The sequence below is a fragment of the Chaetodon trifascialis genome, chromosome 23, assembly GCF_039877785.1.
Source record: "Chaetodon trifascialis isolate fChaTrf1 chromosome 23, fChaTrf1.hap1, whole genome shotgun sequence".
In the NCBI taxonomy this organism is placed as follows: Eukaryota; Metazoa; Chordata; class Actinopteri; order Chaetodontiformes; family Chaetodontidae; genus Chaetodon; species Chaetodon trifascialis.
Window position 1 is genome coordinate 1,875,364 of NC_092078.1, and position 11,530 is coordinate 1,886,893.

The 11,530-nt window shown below is 42.4% G+C and overlaps 1 protein-coding gene across 1 annotated transcript; it reads left to right on the forward strand.

Annotated features, from left to right (window-relative positions):
- The first annotated feature begins 3,611 nt into the window (after window positions 1–3,611).
- LOC139351744 (butyrophilin subfamily 3 member A2-like) lies at window positions 3,612–9,978 on the forward strand. Its single transcript, XM_070993748.1, has 5 exons — window positions 3,612–3,660; window positions 5,965–6,315; window positions 7,375–7,588; window positions 8,103–8,167; window positions 9,392–9,978. Exons 1-5 carry the CDS (start codon window positions 3,612–3,614, stop codon window positions 9,976–9,978), a joined length of 1,266 nt encoding a protein of 421 aa, XP_070849849.1.
- The last annotated feature ends 1,552 nt before the right edge of the window (window positions 9,979–11,530 follow it).

Genomic DNA, 11,530 nt, shown 5'->3' on the forward strand with positions numbered 1-11,530 from the left:
CCACACCTCTGTATGATAAGGCATGTCTCCAAACTCTGAATCTATTCATGACGGTGATTTAAACCTTTGGCTCTGATAAAGCTTCCTCATTACATGTTCTATTTTTAGGACTTAACTGCACAGCGTTTCCTGGTGTGTGACGCAGTGATGGGCTGTCACCTCACCAGTCTAGTTCTCCTTCTGCATCTTTAACCACATCTTCCCACTAGTCCACTTTCTTCACCGCACATCGCTGGTGCTCCATCTGATGTCAGTCCAACAAGTTCGGTTACACTTTGACATTCGTTTTCCAAAATGTCTTTTTCTGTTGTTGTCCCATGCATCGAGTTATTGTCCAATATTTCCTGTGTAACACACAAACTGGAGTCCACCCCACGAATGAAGATGGCCAGCTGTGCAGTGTCAGTCGTCTCAGTACTTTCATCCACAGCAAGGGAGTATGCAACGAAGAGTTTGCCTCTGGCTGCACAGTGGTGCAGCAGGTAGTGCGCGTGCCTCACAGCAAAAATGTCACTGGTTCGATTCCCGGTGTATGAAATTTGCATGTTCTTCCCATGCATGCGTGGGTTCTCTCCGGGTACTCCACAGACCAAAAACATGCTCATTAGGTTAATTGGTGGCTCTAAATTGCCCCTAGGTGTGAGTGTGAGCGTGAATGGTTGTGTGTATATATGTTGCCCTGTGATCAACTGACGACCGGTCCAGGGTGTACCCTGCCTCCCGCCCGTTGACAGCTGAAATTGGCTCCAGCCCCCCCGGCGACCCCGAAAGGGATAAGCGGCATAGAAAATGGATGGATGGATGGATGGATGGATGGATGGATGGATGGATGGATGGATGGATGGATGGATGGAGTTTGCCTCTGTGGCAAAGGAGGGGGTGGGTGTGGTACAACGCCAAAGACAGACAACGCCATCTGGGGGACTGCAGCCCAGCAACATGAACTAAGCAAACTAAGAGTACAGTGGGCAGAGGCCACTTGTGGAGAGGCAGATCACAGGTAGCATATCGTTCTGTAAGGCAGCTGTTGTGTTGCATTGTGGGATTTATAGTTTGTGGGTTATCAGCGCTTCATCGCTGGGCCTGATGTTGTCCACGGACCTGTGTGTGTGTGTGTGTGTGTGTGTGTGTGTATTACTCTTGTCGTGGTGAGATCACTTTTTACACAGTCACATTGTGAGGACTAAAACTCTGGTCACATTTTCTGTTCATTGACTTGATTTTGCTCTGACACTCTGTTCTTCCATATTGTCGTGATTGGTGGAGCTCTTTGCAGTCTTTCTGCTACTTCATTCCCCTCTAGTCGAATGTGAGGAGCTCAACAACATGTTTTAAAACATTAAACACCTCCACTACTGGATCTGGTCTGCTGTGGAATCTGGAAATACAGTATAATCATTGGCTTTTCCACTCCAAAAGTGCCTATGGGATTGCTGTACATTCAGTGGTGAAGACTGATTCAATGTCCATAATCCATGTTTAATCTGCAATTGAAACATTCTTGGAGGCATCAGAGTAAATCTGTATGGATTTTGTGAAATTTCCTTTAAGTGGTAATTAGCAAATGTCACAGGATCAAGGGTCAGCGTTGGGTTTAGAGGTCTAGTTGTGACAGTGGAGATGCAGTATGGACTGATGGCCACTAGATGGCAGAGCAGTCTGTCAACAGACAACTGAAGAGTTGATGGGAGTCAGTGGAGGAACATACTGTACAGACCACCAAACTGAGACAGTTCACCGGTGAACATACTGGACTTTGAAAACGTGTGTTGTTGTTGTTGTTTGTTTTAGTTCAATTTAAAATCACCTTCTGTGACTGCACACAGATTACTCACACTGAATTTTTAAGACTGTGTCTGATATTTTTGAGGATGAATGTCTGGATATTTTGTTGTTTTCAGTGGGGACATAAGGACACCAAAAACTACAGTATATCTGTAGCAGTCAGTAGCAGTCCTTTTCTAAAATCATTAAACGAGCTGGTGATTACATCCATGATCAGTTTGTATCCTGGCAGGTTTCACAGTCTCTGTTTGGTGGTCAGCACAGCTGTTGCAGGCCTCACTCGACCAAGCAGACGGCTCATGCAGCCTCAGTTCAAACCCGCTGGAGAAGGTTTATAGCTGTCGACCGCAGAAAATGGCCTTAAGTCTTTTGCTTTACATCCACAGATGCATCTTTTCTTCATCTGTTGGTCTGTTGTGTGGAAGCGGAGCTCCAAATGCTTCTTTCAGGCTCCTTTGGCCCGGCTGAAGCTTTGTTGTTGTTGTGATTTGAGCTTTTCTGAGTGGCGAAAAGGCTTCTAATTTTTTATGTGCTTCCTGTAGTGTAGTTGACCGTCATTTGGCAGTATTCGCAAAGTGTTCAGTGTTTGCCAGTTTCCTTTTCGCCATTGTCAGTTCTTAAAACAGGAAAAACAAAATTCTGTCGCACATCAGCTCTAAAAGTCGATAGAGCATCTTCAGTCCCACGACAGCATCGAGCCATGTTTTTATAATGATATCGCAAGATCTGACATGTTGTTAAATCCCTAGTTTTCAGGGAATGATAAACATACCGAGCAGTGTCAAGAAGGCTTTGAAACAACATTTACTGTTGAACTCATGAAAATTATGTTGCCAAGCAATGGATGAAAATATAAGATAAGATCAGAGATAAGAGATCTTCATTTATCCTGAGGGAAATTGTTGTGTGGTAGTTACACTCCTCAGTAGGAAATGTGCAAATATTTAGACTGTAAATGTAAAATAAAACATATCAGTAATGAACAGTTCAAGATCACAAACTTGTCACATGGTTTTATTTAAATTGTTCAGTGAGGTCGAACCATTTAGTGACTGACAGAAAAATGAAAACTGGAGAAAAGTCCACAAGCTGGAAACAGATTTGTGTCTCAGAACTGTTTTCTCTTCATTTGTCTCCCGTCAATCCTCTCGTGAGCCGCTTGATGAGTCTTCAGTGGGCCCAACCTCAAGTAAGAATGATTCTTCCTGGGATTTAATCAGTTTAGGTGTCACCATATATCACATGACATCCTTTTTATGAGAGCTGTGCAAAGTGCACAAGGTTGCCACATCTTTTAAAGACAGCCCTGCGTCTATGTGATGTTCAAGACTGCTTTAGAAAGTGGGAAATTACACTTCCAAATTAAACTCTTTCACAAAAGCAAACAAAAAAAAAAACAGAAACCTACAGAGACTTAACATCAAGTTACAGCCAACGACAGCAGAACAATGAAGGATAGAAACACTGTGTGTCTTTGTGGTTTGCATAATTTACTTAGAGACTGTAGTGAAGGGCTGATTTCTCCATACTGCTGTTTTAACCAGTGCTAATAAAGACCCCTGCATTCTAAACTATGGACCAACTGTATTCAAGATTTTGCTTCCATAAAAGTAAAAAAGCTGTGACACAGTGTATCAGCGCCCTGAGGAGGGAGGCAGCAGAACCAGTGAATATTCCCAGTGGTGTTGAACGCCTCATTGAGCTCCAGCCTAATTGGAAAGTTTGTGAATGAAGTTCAGTGTGACTCTTCAAACAGCCACTCCTGTTCGCAGAAAACCTTCATTCCTTCACAGCAGAAAGAAAAATCCAACTCGTGTGTTTTGGTGATGTACTGTCGTCTGTTCCTGGTCTCTGCTCTGCTGTCTTATTTCACAGGTATGTGAGAGTTTTCTTTTCATCATCCTTTTGAAAGCATTACTTTGCAGGGTTTGTCTGGAAGAGATGAGCTACAAACGACTGTGTGAGCAATAAAAAGCGTAGACACGAGAAGAGTTTTCTGTTTGAAAACCAGCCAGAATTCAGAAACCTCTGTGATCTGTGAAGTGGTGTGAAGTGGTTGTGCTCAAGAGTCTGATCTGAACACTGAAACACGCAGAAGCACTCTCTGAACAGAGTTTATGTCACACTGTGTTCGCGAAGAAGCTTTTTATTGCTGAGCTCAGACTGATTCAAAGGTGATGCAGCTGAGAGAAAGAAGCTGCACATGTTTCTAAATGCTCGGTGTTACATTGGTGGAGTTTAAGAAAGTACTCAAGAAGTGTGCTTGTGTACAATCAGGAGTCACGTGCACAGTAGCATTTTAAATCTATGCTGCTTCTACTTGTACTCGATTACATTTCAGAGTGAAATATTCGACTTTTCACTCCATTGATCTAAATCTCACAGATACGTTTCACATTTCAAAAAGACACAATAATAACAACAACAATAATAACAGGAAACAAAGTACATATGATGAGTTTCTGAAATGCAACAAAACATTGTTCAAGATTAAATCAGTCAACCTTTTTCACTTGTCACCCTTTTTAAAAAAGTGGCCTCTAATCATCTGACGACCCCTCCGACTTATCAGGTGACCCTTTGGAGGGGTCTGAACCCTGGGTTGGGCACCACTGGACTAAAACAGCTAACTGTAAATAAAGTAGTTGAAAGTAGTTCCACCTGCAGCAGCTCCAACAGTAATATGCTGCTACAGGATTAATTTATTGTATAATTTCATTTGCTGTAGAATGAATAATTTTACTTTTGATACCATAAGTATATTTTGCTAATAATACTTGTTTACTTTTACTGAAGTAACAGTTTAACAGTTTAACTCTTAGGCACGTATGCATCGAAAGGCTCTGGTGTCATTAATATCAAAAAGCACAGTTAAAACTTTGAAGGGAAAAATGTTTCATGTATTTTACCAGTCATCCCTCAGACAAAGTAAATTACAGCCATACTAACTCCTGCTATACTGCTTCTTACTACTAATACTATTACAGTCCTACTTATCATCTCTGCGAGTAACTCAGTGAGCAGCTAATTGCTGCTTGTTGTCATGGTTAGAAAACACTCCTGCGTACATTATGTACTCCTTTATCTCCTCCACTGTATTCACTGACAGTGTTTTGTAGTACAGCAGCTCTCCAACAGAGTCCATGAGAACATTTTAATGTGGAAGATAGAAATGAACCATGTGAACAGCTGAGTACTTTATGAGTTCTTTTCACCTGTTTGGCCGTCATAGCACAAGGAACTGCTCCTCAACCAAATATGGACACTGTTCTGCGGAGCCTTCCATTCATTGCTGCCATACTGACCAAGAAATGATAAAGTCACGACTGGTGCTTCCTCTAATCTTTCCACAGTAGAGAGTTGTAGACTTGCTAACACAGGTGTGCAGGATCACGGGTGGATGAGTCCTATCATACAAGCAGGCGGTGGTAGAAACAGCATATAATTCAATTCCAGGAAGTGCTCAAAGAGGAGTTTTGGACAGACAAGCAATTATAGCATGATGCAAGATACATTCCCAGTGTGTTTGTGCTTGTTTTAGTAATCATTTTGTCTTTCTAGAGGTGTTTTTCACAGCATTATTGGCTTCAGATGAAGTTCTGTCTACCTGCTGCACAGTCTTTGAGTTGTGTCTGGTTCAACCAAAGAGTCTTTAATTGAAACAACTTTTAAAGTCTGCAGGGACAATTGTACTTTTCCACCAGCCAGACTGAAATGAGCTGCAGTACCATCTTGGGCCACAGTATACAAGTCAATAGGATGACGGCACTGTTTCAACATTACATGCAAGGAGGAATTTAGAAGTCTTAACTAAAAGTTAACCGTGCAGGTGGGAAAAGGTGTTCTTCACTGCCATTGCCTCATTATTGTTGCCTCTTTCTAGTTTATTAGGCACACAACTAAAATAGCCGTGCAATTAATTCTGCCTTCATCAAAGTTTGTAGTGTTGAGTTTTCATCTAAACTAACTTAGAGAGGTGTTGATTCAGCTTTAGTGTTGTTTTGGAGGCTGTAGTTTGTGCTGCTGTTGAAAGGCACTGCATTATATTGAGGTGTTTGTAATATTTTTTCCACCATTTGTTTCAGACTAAATATCGTAAACAGCCCCATCATAACACCATACCTAGTGTGTAGTGTCTGTCTCTAAGCTGTTTATTTGTATGTTTTGCATTTTTTCAAGGCGAATCCTTGGTGCATGGTCTACCTGAGATGGTTCTGGCCTTTGCTGGCGAGGATGTCATCCTTCCCTGCAGCTACAACATCACTGGCAGCGATGACTTTCCAACAGTGGAGTGGTCCAAGGACGGCCTGCAGCCAAACGTCATCTTCTTGTACCGGGATGGCTGTGAGACCCATGAGATGAAGAATCCGTCCTTCCAGTACAGGACAAGCTTCATTTCGCAAGAACTGAAAAACAGAAACATTTCATTAAGGATCTCAAATGTACAGCTGTCTGATGCAGGGACATACCAATGCATGAGGCTCTGGAAGAATGCCCCCCGGGACATCACCACAGTGGAGCTTGTTGTGGGTACGTCCAGGCAAGGTTGTTTTATGGAGAAGGTTTTGCAGCGGCATCATAGTCATGTAAAAACTCCAGGCCTGAAAGTTTGGTCCTAGCCGATCCATCCCAATGCGTTTTGACCCTGATCGTCCTTCAGGCCTGACCCTGATCAACCCTCAAGCCTGACCCTGATGGAGCTGATTCATTAATGTCTGAGCCCAATCCAGCTGAATTCATAGCACGAGCCAATGCTACATACTGCAACATTTATACCATAAGCTAGTCTGCAATGCATGACAAAACTCATTCAGAGCATACATGCAAAACAGCACAAATCCAGACAATGATGTGATAAAATTACCAAAAAACTCAATGATAAGCACCAGAAACTGACCTTAATCAGGCCTGAGCCCGATCGAGTTGATTTACTCAGCCAATATTTACTGTCTCTCTCTTTTGACCACTTACATAGTTGATGGGCGGAGGGTTTAGACATGGCTGAGCAAAGTGTGCCTGGGGCCAGTATTTTTTGTGACTGCATGACTCAGCATAGATTTTATTTAAGAAAGATCTAATCACCAAACTTAAAGTTCTGCCACTAGCAAGATTTTTCTCGCTCGTTGGATTAAATCATTTGATGCGTTAGGGGCTCAGACTACCCTGCATGTTGGGAAAACTGATGGCATGGGGTCCCGACCAAGCATCCATATGTGACGACGGATGTGAGGACGGGTTGATCCTGAACCAGCAGTTTCATTCAAATCCAAAGAGGGAACTTTTAGAGAGCGTCTTTATTCAAACGCTGCAGGCTTTGTGATGATGAAGCATCTCACTTTGGAGTGAAGTCCTCGGTGATGCCGTAACATTGTGTAACAGGAGCTTAACCCAGATGAGTGTGTGGAAACCCAAGCTGACAATAAAGTTTGTTACACTCCAAGATGGTCGGGCGTGGCACCGTTCGTTTCAGTGGTTAGTTATTAATTGACTTCCATGTGGACGCTGCCCCCCCCCCCCCTTGATAGATTACCACTGAAATGCTGGGTGGAAGAGTCAAAGGTCACACCTGATGTAACTGTGTTTTTGCAGGTGCAGTGTCTGAGCCAAAGCTCTCCGTGGTTTCAGCTGAGAGTGCAGGAGTGACTCTTCAGTGTGAGGTCGACTGCTGGCTGCCAGAACCAGAGATCAAGTTTCTGGATGATCAGGGAAACGACATCCTGGCACATGACCCAAAAAGACGTCAACATGCCAGTGGATGTTACACTGTGACACGTAGAGTCACTCTCCAGGATGCCACCAGCAGGTTCAAATTCAGTTTATTACTGAAACTTAACGTCATATCCGACGGGAGGCCATTTTTTTTTGCTTCCACCTAAAAAAACAAAAAACAAAAAGTCATTTATGTTATTAAACATAGCCAGGACAGTTGTGTTTTCAGGCCTGTAGGTTTGATATCTGTGAATCCTGTGCAGAAACATGGAATCAGACACTACAGGAAAAAAGGCCAACAATAAGTCTGCAGGTCCCTTTGTGCTTATACCAAGAAGATAAGTGACATTAAGGACATTAGTTCACATCTGCAGGAAATATGAAAGCACCACAAATATGTGCTGAATCATGTGTCACGCTACGCTACTTCACTTAGTTTTTTGAATAGTATCTATCTATCTATCTATCTATCTATCTATCTATCTATCTATCTATCTATCTATCTATCTATCTATCTTCATCACACACTTCTTTTCCCCATAAGAATCCATTTCATGTAATATTTATAAACTAAACTTAAAAGTTAACCTGATGCCTTTTCATCACAGCGTCGCCTGCAGAGTTCAGCAGCCACAGATCAACCAGACCAGGAACACAGAGATTCTCATACCAGGTGACTCACCTGAAACACCTCAATTCACAGTTTCAGTTGATACAGTCAAGTTTCTTCATCACATTTGTGTCTTGATATTTTATATTTTACTTTTTTTTATGTTTTTGATCAAGAAATGATTTGGTTGTCATGCTTTCCTTCCAGTACTTTTGGAAGCTTTTCATCTCATCATCTCAACACTTTCAGGGTTGTAGCAATTTGAGATTATTAAATTCAAATTTAAGATTTCAGATTTTGACAGCTGGATTCTGCAACTGGATACAGGAAATGCATCAAAAAATGCATTTCATTTGAAATGCATCAGACTTCACTTACTGTCTCTGTATATTTTACTTATTTTACTTTTACTTGTATTTTATATATATAATTTACTGTATTGTCTTTTCAGTTGACTGCATGCGATCGTGCCTTCTACCCACTGGCCTCACTGCTGGAGGGACGGCTTTACTTCTGTTAGGCTTTTTTGGATTAACTGTTTTATCGTGGAAGAGATTTGGTGCATCTGGTAAGTCACCAGCATTGAGACAATACTGGATTTGGCACAGAAACTCACTTCTAAGTTATAAAAAGCAGCAACAGTGCACATCTACCGCAAGCCTGGTCAAACACTGACCAACGGAGCGCTCTCTGTTCGGGGGTTTAATATCTTGAAGTGACATCAGAGTCCCACAAAAAGAACATGAACCATCTCGTGAACACGTGGCTGAAACGAGTGATCTGCAACAAGTTCGTGCAGTTAAGTGAGTCTGGTGAATCTGACTTGGAGCAAATGTACGAGAAAACCTTGCAGCGAAAAGTAAGAGAGGGTTAGGAGAAGAGTGGGAAACGTTCTCGCATGAGGCTGTACAGAAGATGTGCATCACATCACAGGAGGCCACAGATGAAGAATCTCAGCATGACGCCATTCGTCTCTTCACACCAAAAGACAACCTTTTTTTCAGACCAGCAAACAGGAAAGATCAGTTGTAAAACTTTAAGAATTAATGTTTTAAATCACTGAACATAAATTGAGGTGTGCAGAAATGTGGCAACATGCAGAAAAGAAGGCTTCAAATGAGAAGCAAGAGTGAATCAACCTCAGACTCGTGCTGTACCAGGCATTGTTTTCTTTGTCCGTCAGGTATCATAAGGTTGCGCTTATCAATTTAATTGCTGAGATTTGGGAAAATGGAATTATCCTTCAATAAAAGATTAATGTAACTGCTTTTTTTCTTATTCACGCAGTGGGAGGTGAAAAAGGGTCGTTGACGAGGCAGTCGTCAGATGAAAGCACACTGAGCTCCGCCTATGACGATAATCCGCTTCTGCAGAGCATCAGGATCGACAGGCCCGACAGCGCGGGAAGCAACACCATCGAGAGGCTGACAAGAGAGGTGGCTGACCTCAAATCAAAGCTTCACCAGAAACAAATGATCATCTTGCAGCTCCAGAGCGACAACAGATCTCCGCTCAGTCCTGCTGTTGGTCAGCCACCAATGGTGTGCAATCCTGCAGCTTCAACCAACAGCAGGCCTCCAGAACCTGAAAACTTACCCCAGCGTCAGGGTTCAAAACCTGCCACCTCACGACGACACAGCAATCCAGCATCTGGCGGCCCGACCCAAAGAAACCTCGGTTTGGACAGCAGCCCTGTCGTTTTTAACTGGTCTTTGCCAGCCAACACGTCAAAGAGGAAGCTCAGCAGTCAATCAGTGAGAGAGTCTTCTTGGCCCAGTACAGAAATTTTCACAGTTCAACGTCGACATTCCTCAGCTCCACTGTCAACCAATAATCGCTTCTCACTTCTGGCAAATTTTACCGAGGAAACGTAGCTGCTGATGTCATGAGAAAACAGCGCAACTCAGTAAATCCTAGCAAATAATTACTGCAGTCCGTTATATTTTTATGTGTATTTTAGCCCAAAAGATCAAGTACAATGCTTAAATCAATAGGCACTTTAATTCAGTCTAAACAAGCAGCTACTTGCAACAGATTGCAAGAAATGATTTCATCAGTTGAACTTTACAGGCAGACTTTGTTGCCTTTGGAAAGAGCCAAGCTAGCTGTTTCCCTGTGTTTCCAGTCTTTATGCTAAGCTAAGATAACCAGGTGCTGCCTCAGGCTAGACTCAAGAGAGTGATGAACCCTCCCGTCTGATTCTTGCCTTTTTTCCCCAAATGTCAAACTTTTCTTTTACATACATGTTTCTTCCTCTGCCTCTCATTCATGCTATTTGCTGATCCATTGCTTCACTGTCAGTCAGTATTCTGATCTTCAGCTCACGATTCACCCACTGATGTTGATTTTTTACTTCTACAGGTTTATTAAGTGCAACTCCACCGGCTCTTTAACATACAGTGTGATTTTCACAACCATCTATCCGCATTCCGTTGATTTTAAAAAACATATTAATTAATGAAGCAAAATGCATAACAGTACCTGCTAAAGTGGGTGTAGTTGATGTCTCTTCGCAAATGCAGAGCTCTATAAACTGGACTTAAGTTCTTCATTGAACAAACTGGGGGACATGTTTTAAATTTGGTTCATAACAGATGTAAATACAGTACTCATACTGTGAAAATTCTGCCTGCAAGTTACTGCAGCACTTTGCACACAAAGGGACTTTACACCACAGATTGTTTCGCAATGTCTTTATGGAGAGAGACAGCGACACTGCACCACAAGTCTTTGGACAGGAAAGCAAAGGTGGACAAGTAGGTTCAGAGTTCTTTCTATGTTCCTGAGAACTTTCAGCTTTGATCCTCAGTTTCATGTGTTCGTTGTTGTCCGGCTGCAGCATTCTGCTCACCTTCTGGACATTTCTACAGATGTTAAACACATGCCGTTGCTTTAAATCTGAGTTCATCTTGTGATAAAGTATTGATTCTTTATTTAATTCGCATTCTTATTTTTTTTCTATATATAAATAATGAACAATGTTTTTAATGCTGATATTATTTATAACATGAAAATAAAGCACTTTCTGTTTCATTTCAATGCTCTCTTCATTCACAATTTGTCCAGTCCAGGTTTGTTCTCCTCACCAACAAACTGGACTGGACAAATAACACAGATGCCCTGAACAGGAGGGGCCAAAGTCGTCCGCACCTGCTAAGAAGACTGAGACCCTTTGGAGTATGTAGGACACTGTTAAAAACTTTTTATGACTCTGTGCTGGCATCTGCAGTTTTCTGTGCAGTGGTCTGTGGGGCTGTGGGAGCTCTGAGAGGGACAGGAAAAGACAGGAGAGCTGGCTCTGTCCTGGACTGTCCTCTGGACATCATCGAGGAGGTGGGTGAGAGGAGGACGTTAGCCGAGCTGACATCGATCATGGACAACCCATCCCACCCCCTGCATGAGACAGTGGGGGGCTTGAGCAGCTCC